The 25,777-nt window shown below is 38.8% G+C and overlaps 2 protein-coding genes across 2 annotated transcripts in view; both read left to right on the top strand.

Annotated features, from left to right (window-relative positions):
- Positions 1–12,035, top strand: part of GRAMD1C (GRAM domain containing 1C) — a 105,164-nt gene extending 93,129 nt beyond the window's left edge. Inside the window, exons 13-18 of the mRNA XM_081301647.1 lie at positions 628–731; positions 2,372–2,548; positions 3,567–3,618; positions 5,489–5,599; positions 5,847–5,952; positions 10,629–12,035. Coding sequence (XP_081157773.1) covers positions 628–731; positions 2,372–2,548; positions 3,567–3,618; positions 5,489–5,599; positions 5,847–5,952; positions 10,629–10,709 — 631 coding nt within the window. The 3' untranslated portion in view covers positions 10,710–12,035. The remainder of the gene's footprint in view (positions 1–627; positions 732–2,371; positions 2,549–3,566; positions 3,619–5,488; positions 5,600–5,846; positions 5,953–10,628) is intronic.
- An 824-nt stretch (positions 12,036–12,859) lies between these two features.
- ZDHHC23 (zDHHC palmitoyltransferase 23) lies at positions 12,860–25,777 on the top strand. Its single transcript, XM_081301336.1, has 5 exons — positions 12,860–12,997; positions 13,514–13,792; positions 18,341–19,051; positions 20,691–20,858; positions 24,192–25,777. The coding sequence occupies exons 2-5, from the start codon at positions 13,650–13,652 to the stop codon at positions 24,457–24,459; spliced, it is 1,290 nt and encodes a 429-aa protein (XP_081157462.1). The 5' UTR covers positions 12,860–12,997; positions 13,514–13,649; the 3' UTR covers positions 24,460–25,777.

Here is a 25,777-nt window from a genome sequence, read left to right on the forward strand (position 1 = left end):
AGAAGAGGGGTGGGGCTCTTTACCCAGGACTCCAATTGATAACAGCTTTAACATCCTACAGCCACACAATCCATAAGTGTCATTTTAGTTGCTATAGAAAGAGAAAGCTATAGAATTGAGCTCATAGTCCATTGCCCTGAACTCATCCCATGACCTTATTTTAGAGCAAGGGGGCTGGGAGTTCTGGGGGAGCAGATGGCGAGCAGTAACTGGCTGCAGTGGGAAGTGAGGATTGGTGCATTGAAGTGTGATGAGCTATCATATGCCTGGCCTAGTCCTAATTAATGTGGTTACTCTTAACAAATATGTGACCACTAGAAATTTCATACAAGGCATGAAGAAAATTTAGCATTTATTTGGAGCCATGATTGCTATATAAGTAAGAAAAACTCAGGATTAGAGAAAGGAAAGAAATATAATAGCAAGTATTTAAAAGGAGAATTTGATGAAATTATTAACAATCCAGTAGTTTTTTGAAGGCATTATTAGTGAACAAATTTTCTTTTAAAATCTTAATGACTTTGAATCCTTTTGGCTTTCCACTGAATATAATCTTTCATTTAATTATAATATTAATATAACTATAGCATGACCTTAAATAAATATTTTTCCTTCTTATCCTATTAGAGTTTCCACAGATTTGAAATACAGAAAACAACCATGGGGACTTGTCAAATCTTTAATTGAAAAGAATTCCTGGAGTTCGTTGGAGCAGTATTTTAAACAGCTTGGTTTGTAAAGTTTTTGATGCATCTATTTCTGTAAAGGTAGCACTTATTAATAAGATAAATTGCTTCTTCATTTGGATTCATAGCAGGAGACAATAGATGATGGTGGGAATGATTCACTAAAGTGGTTCAAAATCCCCTACTTGCTCTATCTCTTATGGGATTTCAAAACTTCAGATTTTTAATGGTCTATCAAACACTTACATAATGTTTATTAATGCCAGATATATAATAAAATTTTTTGTAATTTATAAATACTAACTCATTTCATACTCATCCAGCCCTGCAAATAGGAATGATTATGCTTTTCCACTTTAGTATAGAGGAAATTGAAACATGGTATGGTTAAGTGACTTGTCCAGTATTATACAGTGAAGAGCTATCACAACCCCTGCCTCTGCAAGGAACCAAGAAAGATGAATACAGAGAGGGGATTATGTGATCAGGTCACAGATATACCCTGTGCTCTCTAAGATCTGGAAAGTCCTTAGGCCCACAACTTTCTTCTTTGTGGAAGGTTTCCTGGACTTGTGGAGGTCCACTTAGCAATGGTGTTATATACATGTATAGATTTGGTGGAGGTAGATACTAAGGAGCGACTTGGGAATTGATACAGCTATTCTGTTTGGATGTTTTTAAATATATATATATATGAATGTAATTTTAATTGAGGAAAAACTGGAGTTCATTCATTTCATAGTATCATTTAGTTTTGTTGATTATTTTCCTGGCCTTATTCTCTTTGACTATTTCATTAGTAAACTTCTCATCAGAAGCAGAGAAAATAAAACTCAAAAATTATTTTGGTCACTGAATAATGAGCTAATTTAAAAAATCTTGTGAAGGAAAAGGTTGAAAGAAATAACAAAAATGAGGATTTCAGCTTGTTTAGATTTTTTTTTTTACTTGTGCTTCCTTTCTTGCAAACCCTCATTGAAAATTAAAACTATTATATGCTAGTCCTTCCTTTGAGGTTTACAAGTACCTTAGCCTATTTTGGAGATTTTTCTTTTTTTTAAAAATTTTTTTATTGATTATTTAAAGCATTACATAGCTCATGATATATCATCTTTCATACATTTGACTCAAATTGTGTTTTGAACTCCCATTTTCACCCCAAATACAGATTGCAGAATCACATCTGTTACATATTCACATTTTTACATAATGCCATATTAGTGACTGTTGTATTCTGCTACCTTTCCTATCCCCTACTATCCCCCCTCCCCTCCCCTCCCATCTTCCCTCTCTACCTCCCCTGCTGTTGTTCAATTCTCTCCCTTTTTTTCCCTCCCCCTTGCCCCTCATAACCTCTTATAATTTTATGTATCATTGAAGGTCTTTTTGGAGATTTTTCTAATGATCCATTATAAGTGGGTGGCCTGTTGTTTCCATAACTGAAACCATTACATTAATATTTAATATAGCACATGGCAAATTGGCATTGATGATCCCATCATTTATTAATACACATTCTTCCTAGAAAAATAAAACCTCATTATGGGGTCATCATACTCTCTAAAGCTTTTCATTAAGAATAAAGTTTGAATCTAGGCCATAAGAATGTAACAGATAGTTAAAACCCTACTATCTTATAGTTGAGAAGGTTTCCCTGTATTTAAAGATTTTGTTTTCCTTCTTAGAATCAGATTTGTTAATGGAAGAATCTTCGTTAAATCAGTCTGTTGAAGACCCTGGAAAACTTAGCTGCCTGCGGAGGAGAAGGCGAACTTTCAACCGAACAGCAGAAACAGTTCCTAAGCTTTCTTCTCAGCATTCTTCTGGAGATATGGGCTTAGAGACCAAAGGGGATGTTACAGGTAGCTGTTGTTGGTGAACAGATGAAGGACTTTAGCTCAGTTATAGAAAGCAGAAGGTCTCCCTTGTTTGTATGTCAGGATGTCTGTCTTTCTTCCCTATCATTTTGATAATGTTTATCACACTCTTGAGTTCCTTAAAGATAACAAATACTAAAGCATAAAGGAGCAGTTATTAAAATGGCAGGCATATGGCCAAAAGTATTCTATTTAGCCCACACAGCATTTTATAAATTGGACATTTTTATTCAAAAACTCAGATCTGACAACCCTTCACAGCAGCAGTTGGTTAGAGCTTCCTCCTTGCTGCCCCTTCAGATGTGTGTGTTCCTCTGCTGGCCACAGTCCCACCACAATAGCTTCTACTGTCTTCTGGATCACTTCACTCATTTGATTTCTATATTTGAGAAGACTGTTCTTATGTACTGTCAGGACCAGTTTAGGAAAGTTTCAAAGATGGAACTGACTTTTATTATCCCCACTCTCAATTTTGAAGACATTTTGCTTCTTCTGCCTTCTCAGCATTTTAAAATTGTCATACCTCTCATTCTCCTACATTATCAAATCCTCTTTAGGCTTATACCTTAGTGTGAATGTTTAACACTATTTAAGATTAATGGCTCTTTAATTTTGGAATTTAAAAGTGTAGGCAACAGTGAATAGATGAGAATGACTTTTTTTAAAAAGGAAGGAAGATCTGTACATAAATCCAGCTCACATGTTATTTTTTTAGTACTTAGCTATATATCACACATGCTGTAATGAATTGCTTAATTTTAGAGTAAATTAATTTGTAATATACCCCAAATTTGAAGGATTGCTGTAGGTTTTTCTTTGTAGATTTTTTTTCTGCCTTACACAGGATACAAGATATCAAAAAAGAGGCACAGGGAAACTACCCTAAATCACTTTATCTTATAACTTTTAAAATTTCTTTTTCAATTTTCAAATGAACATTAAATTTTTATCAGTTATAATCACAATCTTCACTCTAATGCAGCCTTTTTCTTGTGATCTTCAGGAAAGAAAATGAACACCTGTAACACTGCTCTTATTGTGGTGATGAGTATTTTGTAAGTATTTGTTGTGAATGCTCATTTTATTTGTGTCTTCATTTACTTTTAACTAGTTTCCCAAAGAATTTGGATGCATTTGTATATTATTGGGTTGAAATTACTACTATTTGACCAATGTTGGCCTACAAAACCAGCAATTTTATAGGTTTCAGTATGTAGTTTTTGATGTATGATTTTCATAGTAGTTAAATTTGGAGGAATACAAGTATGTATTTCAAAAACATTTTTAAAAATTTTTAAACAAATCAGATCCATTTCTACTATTATGGGTTTTTATGGGAAATTCCATAAATTTCAAAGGAATACTTATACACGTGTACATGCTGGTAAAGTCTCAATGATACTATTTTACTCTATTTGATTAGGTCAGTAGTTCTTACCATATACTGTGTTTAAGAATCACTTGGGGAGTTAGCTACAATGTGAATTTCTTGGCCCTGGTCCCAGAGATTGATTGGGTAGATCTCTACTAGGGATCAATAACCAGTATTTTAAAGCACACTACCCAGGTTATTCCAACACAAATAATCTGAGCATCACATAGTGATGTGTTTATGTATATATGCGTGTGCGTGCGTGCGCGTGCGTGTGTGTGTGTGTGTGTGTTTGTGTTTGTGTTTGTGTATGCATTTGAATCTCAGGGTACACTCCAGGAATCTACTTAACCATTTATATTTAGAGAACTAATATCTACATGGGTCTATATGAATCTTGAGATAGTCCTTTAAATTGATTGAATTGGTTCTGACTCAGTGATACACTCTGGGTGATAATTTTTTGGAATGAAGCTTTTATATTAATTATTTTTCTTATTATAGATTTCAAAACAGTAAATATTGTTATTCCTTTGAGTTTTATAAAATGCTATCATATTTTGCTTAAATTGACTTTCTATGACAATAATGAATGGCAAATATTAGCAATGTTATTTTGCATTACTTTGCAGAAAATTTATAGTCAAATATTGAAATATTGATCCCTATATAATTTCAATGCCATAATAATTTTATAGATTTATTTTCTTGCTACCTTTAAATTTCTTAAATCATTTTCTTGAAGGGTAAAGGTGAATTATTTTTTATTTTTTGTGGTGCTGAGGATCTACCACTGAACTATATCACAAACTTCCATTATATATTTTTAATGTCAAGTCATTGCTTTAACAGAAAAAAAGTAGATATGGTGTCATCTATATATTTGCATATATGTGTAATAAGATATGTATTCATTCACTTGAAAGGTTGCTATGAATACCAATACATTAAGTATATTTAACACATAACATTTTATATTTGACAACATTATTGTATACTGGGTATTTGATACTTCCTTTTTCCAGGATGAACAAGGGGAAAGTTTTGCTAAATGGTAATTGTTTGTTTAGTTTTTCTTTTTGGTTCCACTGGGAATAAAGAGATAGATCATTATCCACCTAAGATCAGCTGCATATCGATCTTCATTTCCTTTTTTGAAATGCAGCATTATGGGTGTATAATTGCTTAAGCCAAAGTACCCAAAAATACATCCTGAAAGCTTACTTGGTAGATTTCTAAGCTGATGGTCACATATCAATACTGGCTGGGATTCTAAACAGAGAGGAGAGATGTCAGATACAATTCCAACCTGTGAGTTGGAGTTATTTAAATACTTTTATTGTTACTCTAGTTACCCTCCATCTTTTTTTCCCCAATGTTCACTTAATATTTAAAAGTAATTATTTAACACAATAAAATAGGGATGATTTATTTAAGTGATTAGCAAATAGTCTTAGAAATACACATTTTTTGAGGCTTTTGCATATATATTGTGTACTAGCAATGCTTGAGGTGTAAGTATGGATTAACCAGGTATGGTTTGTTCTGTTTAGTTTGCTGTTGCTAGTTTTGTTGAATGTGACACTGTTTCTGAAGCTGTCAAAGGTAGAATATGCTGCTCAGTCCTTTTACCGTCTCCACCTCCGAGAAGAGAAATCTTTAAAGTAAGTGTCATCCCACTCCCCAGCCTGTTTTCACCATATTATTTCAGCCGTTCTTTAGTTGTAGAAAAATCTAATTCCAGTCCTAAAAATTCTGGTCTCCTCATTACCCTGTAGTCATAATTAGCTTTTTTTGTTTGTTTATTTGTTTACTTTTGTATTTTATTTGCAATGTATGGGGCACTGACAGTTTTTGGAAATGAAAGTTCAGAAGCTATTCTCTTGATTTGGGATGTTATTTTTCTTTCAGTCTAGCCTCTGATATTGTCTCAAGAACTGAAAACATTAAAAAGAACAAAGATCAGGCTCATCATTTAAAAGGAGTACTCCGAGATTCCATAGTGATGCTTGAACAGGTAGGCAAATGTCTGTACCAAAGTACTTAATACCTTCATACCAGTGTGAAGCAGTTGCTGTGGTTATGAGAGAGTATTTCCTATACTATAATTTGAGGAAAATTTCTGCATTATACATATTATGTATGTAGCCATTGTGTTATTCTTGCAAAACTTGGAACATAGTATACACATTGTTGAGTATCCTCTTTTTAAAATTAGTAATAGATTTTGAAAATGTTTGTATATATCAGTATGTATATATCTATCTACTTCGTTCTTTTTACTGGTCTTCTAGATAAAATTTTATGCTTAAAATTAAATTTTTATAGAAGTGGTAGCTCCTATATACACTCTTCATTATTTTTCTTTTATGTATGAATGATATATCTTAGTGATACTTCTGTGTCACCATATAAAGCATTTCCTGTTCTTTTAATAGCTGCATAGGGTTCAACTGTATAAATGTGACATAATTATTTTACCAGTTTTTCATTAAAGTGAATACTTACGTAATTTCATTATTTTGTTATTGTCCTCTCTTGAACATGGTCTCACCAGTATGTGCTAGTTAGTTCTATGAACTAGACTTAGAATTTCCTTTGAAAAGTGAAGATTAATATTTCCATTATGACTATAACACACTCACTTTTCAAAATTAAAAAATAGAGAGTATTACAAGAGAATATATAGTTTTAACATTCAGATACAATTACTGTTAATAGTTCATTTCCTTCTGTCCCTTTCTTTTTAAAAAATATTTATTTTTTAGTTATAAGGGGACACAATATCTTTATTTTTATGTGGTGCTGAGGATCAAACCTGGTGCCTCATGCATGGTAGGCGAACACTCTACCTCTAAGCCACAACCACAGCCCCTTCTGTCCCTTTCTTCTATGTATATATATATGTATTTTTTTAAGAATATTCAATTATAGTTCTTGGACTTTCATGTGGGCACTAAGGTTACAGCTTCAACTTGGTGCTTCTCAGATGTGCTGTACCTACAGTTCCTTAGTGACTTTCCTTCCACCCTCAGCAAGGACAGATGGTGTCCTTCTCCCCTTGCCCTCTCCTCCCATTTTCCCTCTCAATTGATGACTGTGCCATATGGAGAAAAGAGAAACTTTCTTTCTTTTTTTTTTTTTTTTTTTTTTTTTTTAAAGAGAGAGTGAGAGAGGGAGAGAGAGAGAGAAAGAATTTTAATATTTATTTTTTAGTTATCGGTGTACACAACATCTTTGTATGTGGTGCTGAGGATCGAACCCGGGCCGCACGCATGCCAGGCAAGCGCGCTACCGCTTGAGCCACATCCCAGCCCCAAAAGAGAAACTTTCCCTCCTCCTTCGATAATCAATCTATAAATTATCCTATCCTTGCACCCCCATTCTCTTCTTGACTAATTTTAGAAACACTCCTCCACCTATGGGAGGTAAAGTTCCAGTGTGTGTTAGTGGGTGACTTCATCCATCACTTCTCTAGCTTCTCTACACCTTCCTTCATTCGTTCCCTTGTTATCTTACTACAGTGTCTTGCTAATCCTCCTGCTTCAGCCTCCTGAGTAGCTGGGATTACCTCTCCATTTTCATTCTCCCTCATCAACTAGATCTTGACCATCAGCACTTAACTCTGCTCTGTTATCTTCTACATTAACAAACCTGCTTTACCCACATTTGTTTTCTACCCCTTTATATCTACTTCTTTTCATGGTCAGGCACTTCGGCTGTCATACTTTATATTTCATTTTTCAATTTTTATTTTCATCAAAAATCACTTCACATAAAGAATTAACTTGTTCTACAAGGCTTATTCAGAAAAGTGGCAATCTCAGTACTCTTTCCCCCATTTCTTTCCTGAAGTTCATATGTAACTCTTTCAGTTCATTCTTTTGCTTACATCCATATTTGTCAACAACCACGTATTGTTAATTCTTGATTTTTTTCAGTTTTAGACATTATCTTTTAACTTTCTTTTATGGAAAACAAGGTTTTGGTTTACTTTCCTACCTCCCACCCACCACACATACATTTCAGATTTCTATTATCTTTCCAGTGAAGTTATAATTTTGGTTAGAAGAATACTCAGTATTTGCTGTTTTGACCAAGTTTGCTATTCCAAGATGAGAGCCATAAAATTAAACCATAACTACCTTTGATTAGTTTATCAGTATTACTTATAAGCATTTCATCTCCTAATTCTGTTTACAGATCTCTTCTCAAAATCTTTATTTACTCAGGTATTCTACTGATGGAGCCTTCTGACTAACTCTAGTCAGGTCTGGTGATCCTGTATCTGGTGTGCAGCTGTCCTCCTGGGGATTTCTGTTGTCTGTCTCCTAGCTTTCCATGTCCCATGTTTTCCTTTCTTGGCTTTTTTTCTTTTTCTTTTCGTTGTGCTAGAGACTGAACCCAGGGCCTTGCGCCTGCTAGGCAAGTGCTCTGTGGCTGAGCTGTATCCCCAGGCCCTGCATTCTCCTTTTAATGGAGCACATTCTCTAGTAGTGCCTCTGAAAGGTGTGGCACATAGAGTGGCACAAGCCTGGCCTATAATCCCAGCTCCTTGGGAGGCTGAGACAGGAGGATATCAAATTTGATGCCAACCTGGAAATTTAGTGAGACCCTATCTCAAAATTTTAAAAAAGGGTTGGAAATATAGCTCAGTGATGACTGCCCCTGTGTTTAATCCCCACTAAAAAAGAAGGAAAAGAAAAAAACAAGAAAGGAGGAAGAAAATTCCTTTATTGTACTTTTAGTAGGGTTTGAAGAGGGTGCAAGTAGAATGTATGCATTTTCTCCCCGTTATTCCCTTTATGGATATTGTTTGAGATATTGTTTAAGGTTTTCTGTGATCTTTAGCATGTAAAAATTATGTCTTTTTAAAAAGTCTTCATCTTATAAAGTGTCAGCACTATTTGAAACTGACCACACCTTTCTTGAAATATAGCTAATTTTGCCTTCTTTAAAACCATAAAAAGCTTCATTGTGACATAATTCAAGTAATATAAATTCGCCCTTTTAAAGAATGTTTATTATATTCACAAGTCTGTATAACTATCACCACCATCTAATTCCTAAGCATTGTCATCACCCCCAAAGAAAACCTTGTACACCTTAGCAGTCACCCCCCTGGCACACACCAATCTGTTTTCATTACTATGGGTTTGCCTATTTGGGACATTTCATATAAATGGCTTATATAATATGTATTATTTTCTGTCTTCTTTCAGTTAGAATAATGTAAAGCTACTTTTTGTTGGTCAAAACCAACTCTTATACTCACTTCTTCCTGGCCCAAATGCTTTAGAGCTCTGTGATAGATTCTCTTTCCTTCTTCATTACTTTCCCTTTAGGTGTTCTCATCTACTCCCCTAACTTTAAATAATCACATTAGCTTCTGACTCCTTCCTTACTCTCTTGTGCTGCTATGACAAAATACCTGAGACTGGATAGTTTATAAATAACAGAACTTTCTCACAGTTCCATAAGCTGAGAAATTCAAGATAAAGGAATAGGCAGGTTCAGTGCCTGAGGGTTATTGCTCATAAACGGTGTCATCTAAGTGTAAGGACCTAGCTAGTTTCCTTCAGCCCTTTTATAAGAGCACTACTCTGTCTCTGAAGGCAGTCTTCATGACCTAATAACCCTCTAACATCTGTTAATATTGTTGCTTTGGGGATTAAGTTTTAACATGAATTTTGGAGGTAATATAGTCAAGCTGCAGCAAACCCAAAATCTGTATTTCCTACTCTGACTCCCTTTCCTGAGCTTTACCCTAACGACTTAATGGGCACTTCAAATCAATCAGAACAAAACTCAATTCCCTTCTAGTGAACCTCATTTCAGAAAATACTATTTTCCTCTAATTACTCATGTTAAAAATGTGATAAAATAGGGCTGAAGATATAACTTAGTGATATAGTGCTTACGTAAGCAAGCCCCAGCACCACAAAAATAAATAAATAAAATGTCTAAGTTTATACTTATGTATGTGACTATTCATTTTAGTAACCCTCACTAGTGTCTGTAAGCTCCATGAAGGTGGGGAGCCATTTTATTTATACTCAGTCTTAGAATAGTGATCAGCATATAATAGATAAGCAATAAATATTTGTGGAATGAATGAGTGAATACAAGAAAGAATAAGACATAATTCTTTGTTCCAAGTTGTTTATAATTTTATTAGAGAAATCAACATCCATGTGTATTGTTAAAGACTAAGAAAAGTATAAAATTCAGCATCAAGAGTGTTAAGTAGTAAAGGTGTTGTTCTGGGGGTTTAGAAGCAACATGATTAAGGAAAACCACAGAGACAGAGGGTATGTATAAGTTTTAGATGTTCGAACAGGAACATGAACATAATAGTAAGGAATAGCCCATCAGTGGAACTTAAATTGTGTAGGAATAGTGAAGAGACCAGTCCAATTTCAGAAACCATTTAAGAAAACGAGCCTTTCACTCGGGATAATTTGATTAATGGACATATTGGAAAGTAGAATATAAAGTAGTAGGAAAAAATGCAGTACTCCAGCTGATGAGGGGAACTATGTAGCAAACAGCAGATATCCTAAAGAATTGAGTGTGTTGTATTCAGTTTTTATTTGTATAAACAAAACTCTATTGAATTTAATTGTAAAGTTCTGGCATAAAATAATCAAAGAATTTTAAAAATCTGACTTTGAAAATTAATTTTGTTTGCAGCTGAAGAGCTCACTCATTATGCTTCAGAAAACCTTCGATCTACTAAATAAGAACAAAACTGGCATGGCCGTCAAAAGCTAGTGATCTATGGATTGAAACTGTAGAAATACTTGGAACTAATAGAAAACCTTGGGAAGAAAGTCAGAGGATGAAGGATTTTCATTGTCATGAACATTTCCACGTTTTCATATTATTTGGATTCCTAATATGAAATTCTTTTTAATAACATTTATTTGATAATTATTCTCTGATGGCCTTATAAATTTATCCTTTCATTTCCTAAAACATGTTTTTAAGCTGTGAACTTCTTCAGTGAACCATGAAATATATTCTGGAATTGAAATGCTGTGATTAAAAAAAAAAAAGAGAAAAGCAGACACTCTGAATTGAATGGTACAGCCTCTTTTCTACACTGAGGCTTGGAAGTTTGATGCTTTAAATTTATCTGTTAGCACAGAACCAATAAGTGTCCAGTAGACTGCTTTCACAGTTGAGATAAGCTTAAGAGACTAAAGAAGATAGTATAAGAAACCTCTAAATCATTACTAATATTAAAGGATCAGTTTTCAGGCATACAGGACATTTCTGATTTTGTGTAAAATATTACAATATCTCCATTTATTTGGCATGCAAATTCAGTGGTCAAACCTTTGAATCTGCATGTTGATGGTTATTATCAGAAAGGTTCCTTAGCCATGTTGTATCTTTATGAAAGAGTTATTTTTTATTAAGGTAGCAGAGGTGAGATTATCTTGCTTCTATGCATCAAATGGCATAAGAGGCAATTTAGGAAAAGGAAATATGTAGGACACAAATGCTCAAAATGAAGAGCCATCCCCTGGGTTTAAAAAACCAGATGATGTTAAAATCTGGGCATTTAATGACAGATCAAATGCATACTTGAACTAAGCTTGGGTTCAGCTTAGCAGTCTTTCATGGAGGAAGTGACTTGTCTGGTTGAAAATAATCTGTGTATTACCATTCAGTAGCCACTTATGGCTTCTGTGTGTTTGGTAGCGGGAGGGGCTTATTTTAGTTGGTAAGTTATAAACCAGACACAAAATTTAGCTCTTTAATAAAATACTTCTGGAGCATTTATGTCCCAATACAACTTAACTGATTGAAGCTGTTAGACAATCTTGGGCTCTTCCATAAAAAGTTTTTAGGCATTTATGTCAATACAAGTAATTCGTGAAAATAATTCGTGAGTTTACTTGAAATCAGACATTTTTCCAGGAGGTAGGAAAAGTTTGGGAAGTCATTTGACAAACAATATTTTGATGGTTGCTTTAAAACGTATACTTTAATAACATACCTCAAAGAAGATTACCAAAGTTGCTTTATAAATTAAGACTATAAAGTCAAAATTTAATTCATAAAATTTGAACCTGCTATGTAAACTGAAAATAAATAAAACCTGAAATGTCTGAGTTGTAATTTTTCTTCATTTTCTGTTTAAAAACAAAAGCAAAACATCCAGAATGCCCGATGTAGTGAAAACGTGTACATGGGCCAACACTCTTAAAAATTCAGTGCAAAACAAAACCCAAGAGGTCTCTTATCTCAGGGTAATTTCATATCGAATACTCAGACTACTGGAACAGAAGTACTGGAGAGGCCTGCTGGTCGAATGCAGACTGCTGGCCACAAATCAGGAGAATGAACAAGTTGGATAAATCAACAGATCTGGGAGCAGCGATGGGCCTTTAAGGGAAGGTCCCGGAAAATGAGGGAGGTACCTCGGTAACATTTGCGCTGCTCGCCCCCAATGCCTGTTGCCGGCGTCAGAAAGAAGGCTGCCGGACCCACTGTCTCACGTAGTTCGGAAATCCTGTTGGTTCCCAGTATTTCCGACTCCGCACCCCGTCCACAACCCGAAGGCTCGGGAAGTTGCCCCGCCGACGCGCCGCCCGCAGGCAGCCGTGGTGCTCGGGCGCGCGAGGTTACCTTGACCGCCTCGCGCCTCTGCCGCTCGGACGGGCTCCGGGTACCAGCCCTCTGGTCCGGCGCGGGGTGGGGCTTCGCCGGCGGGCTCGCGGGGCGGCGGGCGGCGCACGTGCGGGCGGGCGGGGATCCCCGGCGCCGGGGGCGGGGCACCCGGAAGCGCGCGCGGACTTGCCGCGCCGAGCCGGGCCGGCGGGGACGGCTCAGGGAGGCGCCGCCCGGGCCCCCGGCTGGCTGTGCTCACAGGTGGGCAGCTGCGGCGTGGGCACGGCCGAGCGGAGCCGGGGTCCCAGACTCTAGCCGTCACGCCAGGAGCCCCACAGAGTCGAAATTCAGGAGACGCTTCCGCGCCTGTGGTGGAGCAGAGGCTTTCCCATTCGGTCTCCGCCTCTTTTTCTGCAGCCGCACCTCCGTCGGGAGAGCAGGTAACTTCCCTTCCAAGGTCATTCTCCGAGCGGGGCGGCGCTAGAGGCCCGCCCACGTCCTCCAATTTGACAGTGGAGGTGGAGACGCACTCCGCGGGAGGCTGGACGGCGACCTCGGGGCTGCAGGGGAACCTTGTAGCGTTCCCCCAGGCGGTTGGCGGCTCCAGCATTGGGGCGCATTAGCTGGTACTAGCAAGCTTACGCTTCGCTGTTCCCTGCACCCCCGGGGGTGAGTTTCCACAGCACCCAGCCTTGGGGCGGGGACCGCTCGGCCCTTCCCGGCCAGCTCCGCAGGTGAACTCTACCGCCCGCGCCGGGGATGTCCCGGGCCGCGTGGTCGGCTGTCGCCATGAGAACGTCTTGTGCCCAGACGGCGCCTGCCCCAGATGGGAAGGGGTGGTGAAGCAGCTTGGAGCCCTAAGATCCTCGGAGCCCCCTGTCTGACCATATGAAGCCACAAAAGCTTGATGAAATTGGGACCCCTCCCCCACTTTCTTCTCATTTTTGATTATTCAGGCGTTGGTGTTCATCAGAGAGAGAGGCGTGGATGTATTTACAAGATATGAATTGGAGTCTTTCCACCTTTACCTTTTGAGGGCTGCTTACATCTCATGGTGACAGGTGCAAATCACAGCACAGAAGGGCAGTCAGTATGAAGCCAGTGAAAAAAAAGAAAACCGAAGAACCTGAATTGGAGCCCCTGTGCTGCTGCGAATACATAGATAGAAATGGGGAAAAGAACCACGTGGCTGCTTGTTTGTGTGATTGTCAAGATATCGATGAAGGGTGTGATAGGTAAGAACAGAGCTTTTCTTGATGCTGACCCTACTGGTCCTTTTAAGAACTACCATGTGTACTTTTAGCTTTGCCATCCAGAACGCTGGATTTTGCTCTTGATTCCATTTTCAAGGATCAAAAATTGAGAATTGTTTTCTATGTCAAGTGTGGGGATTTTATAAAGATTGTATGCAGTAGTGTACACTGGTCCAGCCCAATTTACTAGAACATTATTAATTTTCATTTAAAGAGAGATGGTGATGATGATGATGATGGAGAGAACAGGCAGATAAGGGTATACCAAGCAAGTTGTTATGTATATTAAAAAAAAAAAAAACTGCAAGCCAGCAGAATCTGTAAGTTTGAAATAAACACAGTAGTTCCAGAAAGTTCCTATATTCTCAGTGGCCTTTCATTAGAGACTGACTACATTCTACCTGGTTTCAAAGCACCTTGAGGTTTGAAAGATCATTTTTGTGTCATTGCTGGTTTTGCACCTTGTTTCTGAGGAGGAGCTCCAGCCAGAAGGCATGAACCTCCTCTGGATCTACTGCTTTCAGGGTGAGCAGTGACGCCATCTTGATTGATCACATCATATTGTGCCTTTATTTCCACCACTCTCAATGATAGGAATTACTGTCCAAGAAGATAATTTTTAACATCACTGAAAAAAATGTATGTCAAACAGGAATAAACTGTTTTTTACCTACTTTCTGAATGGAAAACAAGAATGTGAGAAGAGTAGGGATATTGGACATTTGATTTAATTACTTCTGATTTAAAAAGTCATTTCACCTGCAGATTGTTAACTTAGACCTTGGTGCATTAATCTAGCCATGAAAAGCATCCTTTGGGGACCACTGCAGTCTTGTACTAACGTTGTCTCATAAAGACTCCATTGCTTCTTTATAATTCTTTAGATTTAGTCTAAAATCCATACTGAGAAAATGGAACACTTTGCACTAATAAATGGTAAAATTATGCTTTTTCCATAACCGCTGTCACTTAGACCATAGCCTTTCCATTAACTTTGCTTTTTATCCTTCCTATTCCTTAAGACTGAGGCTGTCCCCTGAACTCTCTCCTCTGCTCTCTTTATACCTTTCTCCTCTGGAGATAGAGTTCCAGTGTTTCCACTGTCCCTGCTCCTCTGTATGATTCCCATGTAGTTACTCCCACTCACTTCAAAGTTCTAGTCCTGCTTAATAAAATTGTCTAAAAATCAAAGTTTTTCCTATTTTCTATCTTTCCATATTAGCCTTAATCCATTCAGGCTTCTATAACAAATACCTTAGACTGGGAGTTTATAAATGACAAATTTATTGTTCACCATTCTGGAGACTGAGAAATCTGAGATCAGAGTACTGGCAGAATCAGTATCTAGTGAGAGTCCTATTCCTCACAGATAGCACCTGCATCCCCACATGGCAGAAGGGGTGAGTAATCTTCGTTGGGCTTCTTTTCTAAGGGCATTCACTAATCACATGAGAGTTCTGCCTTTGTAACATAGTCGCCTCCTAAAGACCCCATCTCTTAATACAGTTGCCTTGAGGATTAGGTTCCAATGTATAACTTTGGTGGGATACCAGTGTTCAGCATTCCACCACTGACCCCTCAAATTCATGTCCTCACATGCAAAACACATTCATTCCATTCCCCAAACCTCAAAATTCTTTATTTTTCCAGCATCAACACAAAAGTCTTAAGTTCAAATATAATTTAAATATCATCTAAATCAGATATGAGTAAGATTCAAGTACAGTTCATCCTGAGGCAAATTATCTCCTAGCTATGAACCTGTGAAATAAATAAATTGTGTGCTTCTGAAATACAGTGGTGGGACATGAATAGAACAGACATTTCTAGTTCAAAAGTAAGAAGGAGAAAGGAATGAAAGCTCCTAGCCCCACAGGGAAAACAACATTCAGGCTTGAGAATAAACTTGGGCTTGAAGTTCTACCTTCCAGACATACTGAGATGGAGAATGGGCCCCTATAGCTCTGAGTACTCCTCCCTCTATAACTTGCTGGGTGTGGCCCACACTGAAGCTCCAATGAGTTGGAGTCATGTGCTTACAGCTCTCTTTCCCTGGCTAGAGTTGCATACTTGTGGCTCTACTAGTCTGGGGGCCCCCAGGCAGCCCTATTAGGTATAGGAAAATGGCCCTACTCCCATGACTCTGTAGGCTTTGCCCTAGTAGGGGCTCTCTGTGGTGGCTATGTCCCTGTGTCAGTTCTTTGCCTTGGCCTTGAGGCTGTCATATCTCTATAGCTCTTAAGAATTGGTACTTATGACTACCACCAAGATTTACCCCTAGAAACCCTTGGAGTGGTGGACACTGTAGCCTATACTGCACTTGGGTCCACTGGCGTCACACCTGGGCCTGCTGTGAAATGCTGCACCAGAATTTAGGGATAAGAGACTTAAGGTGGCACTGGGCAGCAAGCCCTGAATTCTCACAGGTACACTGGGTCTTTCCTATGCAACTGTTCTGTCGTCAAGGCCCTGGCATTCTAGACTTGTATTGGAAGTGGAGCTTTCAGGATCATTCTTCCATTGCCTTAGTGAATGGCATGACTGGTCTATATACTGATCTCCTCACCCACACCCTTGGTGTTTGCCCCCAAACATACTTTCACATTTGTTACAATATAGACAGGCTGAGAACTTCCAAATCTAAGTTCTGTTTCCATTTTGATTATAAATTCTATCTCCTAAAGTCTCCTCACATTTTATTATAAGCATTCAAGAGAAGCCATGCAGCACCTTGAACACTATTCAGAGATTTCTTCCATCAAATATCCAGTTCCATCCCTCTTGACTTATAACTTCTACAAAACACTAGGACATGAACATAATTAAGCCAAGTTCTTTGTCACTTTGTGTCAAGCCTCACCTTTCTTCTAGTTTCTCATTTCCACTTAGACTTCATCAGAAAGGCCTTTAACCATTCATATTCTAAATATTCTGCTCATGATCTCTTAGATAATTTCTAAGATTGAGGCTTTTTCTCTACCGTTCTCTTCTTTGAGCTGTCACCAGAATTGCCCTTACACAGTAATGTAGGTTTTTTTTTTTTTTTTAAAGGATGCACTTCAAAACTCTAGCCTCTGTCCAATTCTGAAACTGCTTCCATATTTTTAGGTATTTATTATAGCACCACCCCACTTCTTAGTACTGATTTCTATCTTAGTCTCTTTGGGCTATAACAAAATACCTTAGACTGGGGAAGTTATAAATGACAGAAATTTATTGCTAACATTTCTGAAGACATGGGAAGACCTGGGCACGAGCACATACTGTGATTGGTGAGGGCTGCTGTCTACTTCATAGATGGTGCCTTCTTGCTGCATCCTCACATGGAAGGAAGGCAAATGAGCTCTTTTGGCTTCTTTTATAAAGTATTAATCCCATTTGCTCTCATGTATGACCTGATCACTTCCTAAACTCCCCCCCCCTCCGCTTTTTGGTACCAGGGATTGAACCGAGGGATGTTCAACCACTAAGCGACATCCCCAACCTATTTTTTAATTTTTTATTTTGAGACAGGGTCTCGCTAAGTTGTTTAGGCCCTCACTCAGTTGCCGAGGCTGGCTTTGAGCTTGAGATTCTCCTGCCACAGCCTCCCAAGCTGATGGGATTATAGGTGTGCACTACCATACCCACCCTGACCCCCTTTTTTTAAGACAGGGTCTTACTAAGTTGCCCAGGTTGGCCTTGAACTATTGGGCTCCAGGATCCTTCTGTCTCAGCCTCCCAAAGATTAGCTGGAACTGTAAGTGTGCATGCCACTGTTTCTGGCAGTCCTATCTCTTAATACCAATGTGTTGAGGATTAGGCTTTAGCACGTGAATATGGGGGAACATAGACATTCAGACCATAGCATAGCCTAAGTGTGCAAAAGTGTCAACAGACACCATTCTGTTTATTAGGGTCAGGCATTTAACTCATCCTGGTTTGATCTCCATTCTTCTTTGTGCAGAGCCCTGTCCCTGCTGAAGTGATGTGCTGTCCAGGACAGGTCTTGTGCTACACTCATTCCTCTTACTTTCTCTCTTCCTCTCCACCCACATAAATGCTAGCTGGCTATCAGGGTCAAGTACAGATCCATTTTTTTTCTACTAAGACCCCTCTGATGACTCCACCTTCTTCAGAACTCTTTTTATAATGTTTGATCATAAGAATTCATTAGATGATTATTGTTGCTTTGTCCCTTATATAGTATTTTGTAGAATTCTCATTTTGTTTGTACAGGCTGTGATTTTTTGAGATTGTTTTAACCATATACACACCCATATCTATATATTTCTTGTATTGAGTATGTGTATATACTTATTAAATACCTATGTATTTGTTTAAGAGATAATCTTGACTGTTAAATTTCTAAATATTATTTTCTTGTTCCTGTTTTTTAAAGTCTGAAAAGCTCATGCTTAGTAGTAAGGAAATAAAATGCTTGGCCTTTAGTCTCTTATCATTATCCTGCTATTTGGCATTCAGTGTTCTGTAGTTTTGAATTCAGCAGACCAATATGAAGTGTCTTCTCTTTGTGCTCTTTCTGAATAGATGGCTTACGTGTAAATCAGTGCAGCCAGAGACTTGTGAAAGAATCATGGATATAATTTCTGATCGCCTCCGAATTCCCTGGCTTAGGGGAGCCAAAAAAATTAACATTAGCATCATTCCTCCACTTGTCCTTCTGCCTGTCTTCCTTCACGTGGCTTCCTGGCATTTCCTCCTGGGGGTGGTGGTTTTGACCTCCCTTCCTGTGCTGGCACTGTGGTACTACTACCTCACTCACAGAAGGAAAGAACAGACTCTGTTTTTCCTGAGCCTTGGACTGTTCTCATTGGGCTACATGTACTATGTGTTCCTGCGGGAAGTGGTTCCCAGAGGGCATGTGGGGCCCACTCGGCTGGCTGTTCTTACCTGCGGGTTGTTTCTGATACTCTTAGCCTTGTATAGAGCCAAGAAGAATCCAGGCTACCTCAGCAATCCAGCAAGCAATGACAAATCCCTAAGCAGCATCCAAAACGAATGTCTGAGCAAAAAAGGGCAGGAGAAGACCAAAGGGTTCCCCGGAGCCGACACGTCCGGGAGTCTCAACAACCGCACGCTGAAGGATGATCTTAAGGGCTCCTTCAGGATGTTGGCCAGCAGCCCCACCAAGGTGAAGGAGGACTGGTGTGCCAAATGCCAGCTGGTGCGACCAGCCCGGGCCTGGCATTGCCGTATTTGTGGCATCTGTGTAAGGAGAATGGATCATCATTGTGTCTGGTATGTTGGAAAAATTTGGAGGCCTGGAAAGTGTGAATTCATGTACAGCTCCCTAGTCATATTTGATCTTTGTGCTAGCCTAAAATTCCTCTCTTTCCCAGCTTTACACCTTGTAGATATTTGCTGGCTTTAGGGATGTTCCCACTTAGTCATCAGTTTTTTGAATTTCACAGATTTAGTTTCTTCAGTTATTTCCTGAAGGAGAAAAACGCTTTGGGTGTGGTTTTCCTTTTTCTTTCTTTTTCATTTTGCAATTTTCCTTGGAACTACTCATTTATTTTCTCCTTTCTAATAGAGTTGAATGTTTTTTTTAAAACAGAATTTATCAGCATATGTGTATTTTTCTCTGCTATTCTTTTTGAACAGAGGGTTCGGGAACGTGTTCTCCTATTTTTAGGTAACTCTTTTGTTCTCTTGCCATACACCCTTAATGATTTTTGATGCTAACAGTAATTTCCACTCAACATTATGGAGTTGAAGCGCTATCAGATAACTACTTATTTGCAGAAGGATGGGCTTCTTTTATACCTTCCAGCTGGCCAGTGGCTGAGGAACTCATGTAAGGTTCATTAGATACACAGTGCAACATTTAAAGATAACGTCTGCAGCTTTATGGAGTTACTCTGCACTGAAGGGAGAATTGAGTATTCAGGTACAGGACTGCTGTTAAGTAGCATGTTTGTAGCTTCATTGCTCTTAAGGTAGTTGTGATAATTGTGTTTTTTGGCCATATAGCTTACCTCTTCTTAGCAGGGGATGCAGGAGAAGGTGAGGGTGCTGGAAAGGCCAGGAGGGCATCGGAGTGGAACTCAAGTGTACAACCCAAATACAGGGACAGCTCTTTTCTGGGACTTTGTCTTTAGGGTAAAGGTATTTCCATTTTTAGATATTCTACTTCTTTGTCTTCATCACTTATTCCTGTGTGTGTATATATGCTAGTTTGCCAAGGGCCTAACAGCCTCTCCCAAGTGAAATCTACTTGGCCTATCTGAGCATCTTGGTGTGCAGTAGGCAGGAGAGACTGCTTTTACATCCTGCCCTACAAATGGCCATGACACCGAACTATTTTTACTTGACAAGTAGCCTGTATGTTATCAGGTTATCCCACACTATGTTTCTAACCTCTTTGATCCTTTTAATAATCTCCTGTACTGAATACTTCTGCTTAGCATTTTTAAAGATTTCATAACTCTACCGTGTAGCTTCCTTTCTTTATTTAGCATGGTGATGGTACTATTGACTCTCTTTGTCACCTGCTAATAGACTTTGCTTATTAATACCAAGGAAGAGGAGTTAGGAGTGTAGCTCTATGGCAGAGCCCTTGCCTAGCATGTGCAAGGCGCTGGGTTCAATTTTTAACATAAAATAATATAAACATATGTGTATATATTTTAAATTATTCCTTAGCTAGGTCTGCTTTTTGCTTTTTTAAAAAAATTAAATGATAATGATTCTACTTGGTAAAGAACATAGAATATAGGTATTGCTCAGTTTGACAAGTTTTAATTTTTTAAAGTTGAAAAAGAGAACATTTTAATAACTGAATTACATTATTCTTATTTTAAAAGCTTTCTTATTGTTTAAGTTATATAAAGAACCTTTAAAATATGTTTGCTTTTCATCCCCATGCTGTTTCTAGGATAAACAGCTGTGTTGGAGAATCAAATCATCAAGCATTTATACTTGCTCTTTTGATCTTCTTGCTCACTTCGGTGTACGGGATAATGCTGACCTTGGACACCATTTGTAGAGATAGAAGTGTCTTCACTGCCCTTTTCTATTGTCCTGGAGTTTATGCAAATTACAGGTGAGATATGTATCCCAAAGTTGATACACCCAGCCAGGAAGTAATAGATGTTGTCATTAACAGGAGCTGTTATTTGCTGTTAAGTTAGGATTTGTTCAAAATGAAGGACAGGTTATAGGGATCCTGGGTATCCCTGAAATTGCCAATTAAATTGTGTTGTGGTTATATGCATTTTTCTAGGGTGATGTCAAAAGGATTGTTAATACAAAAACTGAGGAGCTAGTACTGTACAGACAGGCCCAGGCTTAATCAGGAACTTTCAGAGTCAAATGCCCACTTGCACACCCAAGGTAACAATAGTGAAACTGAAATAATAAATATAACCAGCAATACCAGGAATCATTTTTCACTTTATTGCTACTTTCAGGTGCTCTTTAGTCCAACCTTAATTTACTGCTTCTGATTCTTTTGAAAAGTGCTTATGATCTTTATAACCTTTCTTTTCTTTCTTACTTCTCATGGTTTTTCCTGTTCTTTTTTTTTTTTTTTTTTAATCACTCATGATTACTGTGGTATCTGGGTCAAAATTTCCTTAGGCATTATTAGGTGGGGGCCTGTTTATACCCTGTAAAGTTTTCAATGCAGTGGCAAAAACTGGGACTCTTCAGAGTCCCACCCCTCAACACCATGCGCTTCCCTGCAGCATTCTTTTTCCTTTCCTCCATTGTCCGCAAAGGTAGTGGTACTTTCCTCTTTCTTTTCATTCGCCTTTCTTCAGAACCATCCCTGCTTTCTCCACATAGTATCCTATGCGAATTCTTTTTTTTTTTTCAATCTATGGACAGATTTCCCCACTGTTACTCTAGATTGGGACATTTATGGGTGTTATTAAAATAGATTGGTTCTCTTACTCAGGGCACAATTATTTCCTAGACGACTGGAGACTGTTATCTAGTTTTGGAATTCTTTGCTGACACTGTGGGTGATGAATGTCCTTCCTGCAGCAGAGCCTGTTGCCATGACATCATGGAACCCCAATTTTCTCTCTCCATGTACAATCCAAAAGAACTCCAATTCCTGTGATAACAGACTCCGGTTCCATGACTCTCCCTGTAGAACCCTGCATCCCAGGAAACACCATCATCATCAAATGTCCATTATGTGGTGCCTAATGTAGAGCCCATCAGAAATGTACATCAAAACACCAGTTATGATTCTACTCTTCCACATAGAGATCAGCAGCCCTGCACATTCTGCCACCCATTGAAATCCTATTCCATGTATATCCAAGGAGAGCAAATCTGTCCTGGGAATTTTGCATTAATAGAACGCAAGTTTCAAGGATCTCCATGTAGAGCCCTTCAGTGATGTGGAAACACCCATCACAAATCTCCAGTCCCTGATCTCCAATATGAGTCCATCAACAATGAGAATCCACATCATAGAACCAGTGAAATGGTTCTCCACAAAGAAACAACATTCCTATACAAGAAACCTCTATGCTGTGACTGTAAACATAGTGCCCAGCGTCCTGGGAATTGTGCAATTAATAGAATCCTAGTTATTTGGATCTTTGTGTAGAGCACAGGAAGAGCTCCAATTATAAAGTTAATTTTCCTTAGTCTTCATGTAGAGTCCAGGAACACTGTGAATCCTGCCATCTTAGAACCTTAGTTCCCTGGGACTTCCATGTACCACCGGCAGCATTCCAGGCCCAGCCATCTGAAGCCCATTTCCCTGCATCTCCACATAGAGTCCATCAGCCTGTGAGTCCTGCCAACATAGAACCATAGTGCCTTGCTTGAACATAGAGTCTAGCAGCACTGCATATCCTGCCGTCAGAAATTCAGAGTTCTCTGAAATTTCCTTATAAATTCAGCAGCTCTGCAAGTTCTGCTAACAGAAAAATCCAGTTCCTTGCTTTCCATAAAGAAAGAAAAGAAAGAAGCATCCCTGACAATCTTTGCACTATAGAATTCCAGCCCCTGCATCTATATGCAAACCCTGGCAGTTCTGAATATCCTTCTACCATAGATATCCATATCCATCCGCTGCACATAGAGTTCAGCAGCCCAGCATATCTTGTCATCATAGAATCCCAGTTCTATGGAAATACATGAAACACCCTGCAACATGGGAGTCCAGACATTCCTTCTAGTCCCTCTATTTCCCTGGCATTCAACATTTATCCCAGCAGACCTAGGAGACCTGCCATTGTAGAATCTTAGTTCTCAGGCTCTCTACATACAAGCTACAAGATCTGTGATTCTTTCCATGATAGACACAAGTACTCTGACTCTAATTCTAGATACAGCAGGCCTGGGTGTCTTGGGATTATAGACAGCAATTCCTATCTCTCCAGATAAATCTCAACTCTGCTCATCCTACCTGTCTGTGCTCTGTGGGGTGATTGAAATGAACTAAGGAACACAACCCTACTGTTGGTTTTCACTCCACTCTGCAGGTGATTCATGTCACATCATCTTTTTTTTCTTTAAATACTTTTTAGTTGTAGGTAGACACAATATTTTTATGTGGTGCTGAGGATCGAACCCAGTGTCTCACACATGCCAGACAGGTGTGCTGCCACTGAGCCACAACCCCGGCCACTCATGTCACCTCATTTTGATGGTGAGGTTCTTGGATTTACATTTCTGAGGCCCTTTTCAGCTTTACAAAAGAAGATTCTGAGTGAATTTATCTCCAAATAACTCTCCATTTGCTCATGTTTGAATGGATATAATCAAATGGCATGTGTGATTAGGCATCTCCTCCTCGCAGCTTCATTGATGAGCCTAAAAGGAGCTTTGCTGCCTTGTAAGGTAATTTGTTTTAGGAAGCTGAGTTGGAAATGTTGTAGTGCTCCTGCAGATCTTATAATTGAGGCTACTAAGTATTGAAACTTGCTTTCTACTTTGTGTTTGTCTGCATTGGACTAGAAAAAGAATGGAGATTAATAACTTAAGCACGGTTCCTAGGTTCCTATTGCAACTTCCTAGAGGACATTTTTGGCAAACTTATGGCATCTTCATTTTCTCCTGTGTTAGGTACATTTTAGGAATTACACATTCATTCATCAAACAGATGTTGAATGTCATTGTGTCAGGGCTGTGCTGGTTGTGTGGAAGATACAAAATGTAAAAAACTGCCCTTGCTATTCTAGTATAACGTACTAGAAACAGAGGTACTGATGATTATAAAATACAGTAGAACATGTTAGTTATTGTAAATTAAACCAGCTATTGGTATTCTGAGGGTAGTAAGGTATTTTTAAGTTTGGAGGATTGGAAAAAATGGCAAATTCCTTACTAATAAGTAGAAAATGTATAAAATGTGAGAATGGTAAGGACTCTATGTGACAAAAATGGCAGTAGCCCTTTTCTCCCTTTGCAGCTCGGCTCTGTCCTTCACCTGTGTGTGGTACTCTGTAATCATCACAGCGGGTATGGCCTACATCTTCCTGATCCAGCTGATAAATATCAGTTACAATGTGACTGAGCGGGAAGTCCAGCAGGCCCTTCGACAGAAGACCGGGCGCCGGCTCCTCTGTGGGCTCATCGTGGACACAGGCCAGTACAATAGGGGCTTCCTGCGGAACTGGCAACAGTTCTCCACCCTGGGCACACGTGCATTCCACCACCCTGCCGAGGACATTGTCTGAAGTGCCTTCTGTGCAGCTCTGAGGAGTGGCTCTTCCCTCCAGCCCCTTTCCATTTTACACTTCAGTATCCATGCAGGATGTTCATTTTTTCCCCAGTTCCTTACAGGCATTATAGGGCCATGCTCAGGTTTGGATACTGGACTGGAGAGAAATTAATTTTTCTGACTTCAAACATAAGAGATTTTTATATTGAAGCAGTAAAAGTAGAGCCATTCCTTTCCAGTCACCTTATTAATTGACTGAATCACCAGAGGTTGAAAAGGATGTGGATTGCTAATGCACAAATTGATAGAAGCAATTCCCATCCATTAGCATGGCAGGAGGAGTTTGGGATTAGGAGAGCTTCTAGTCCCTCTTTCAATTTTTTAATAGCCATGTGACCCTTAGTTGAGTCACTTTCCCAAGTCTCAGGTTCATCTGTAGCATGGGGTACTGATGCCTGCCCTGGCTACTTCACAGAAGATCACAGGAGGGTCACACAAGGGTCACATGAGGATGAGGGATGTGGAAAGCACTATGAAACAATTTAAGCACCTGAATATGTGAAATGTCATTAGGAAAATCCCAAGACTGAAGAAAAATGTTGTGGTTCAGAATACGAAAGCCAATATTATTAGGGTTATCAGTTTTCAGCATATAACGTTGTACAGTTATGGGAATTTCTCCTTAAGTATTAGACATTAACTACTCACACGGGGCAAGAGATGCTGAGATGGACTGATTCTGGTCATCTGATCTTAAAAGGACAGTTGATAACAATGATGAAGATAATTATTATCAATGTAATGTGTAGTGGTCATGAGTATAGGAAATGAGTTATTTTTATTTTTTATACGTGTTGTATTTACTGTAACAGACTCCAAAAGGTATTGAAGGGTTTTTTCCTCTTTCTGTGTTTCACCTGGTAAGGTGCTAGCACACAAGATAGTGGCTGGAAGAAGAACAACACTCTTATATTAGGGAGTCTTTTTCTTGGTAGGGAGACTTAATTAATATCAAGGGCTTGTTTTTTTTTTTTTTTTTAATTCTCTACATACATGTTTCAAGTGCTATAACTTTATAGCACCAAATTGCAAAAACCAGTCTTGTGGCAGTCACATTATTCTGGCATAAACTGTCTTTGAGGAGTTGATTGACATCTTCCCACTTAACTTACACATTATTTTCCATTCACTCTTTCCTACATAAAGTATCTCACTAGGAGAGAAGAACAGGGTATATGTGGCTTACTTTCATTAATGCATTCTTCCCTCATTTTCTCCAAAGTAATAAGTTGTTTCTTTAATCATATCTCAAAACTGGAAATGTATTAGATGGA

This window comes from Spermophilus citellus (assembly GCF_964194105.1).
Source record: "Spermophilus citellus genome assembly, chromosome: 7".
Lineage (NCBI taxonomy): Eukaryota > Metazoa > Chordata > Mammalia > Rodentia > Sciuridae > Spermophilus > Spermophilus citellus.

Coding starts and splice junctions, on each gene's coding strand:
- ZDHHC23 (XM_081301336.1), top strand. CDS start 13,650: ATGAAGCCAGTGAAAAAAAAGAAAACCGAAGAACCTGAATTGGAGCCC. Junction 19,052..20,690: donor ATGGATCATCATTGTGTCTG/GTATGTTGGAAA, acceptor TGCTGTTTCTAG/GATAAACAGCTGTGTTGGAG. Junction 20,859..24,191: donor GGAGTTTATGCAAATTACAG/GTGAGATATGTA, acceptor CTCCCTTTGCAG/CTCGGCTCTGTCCTTCACCT.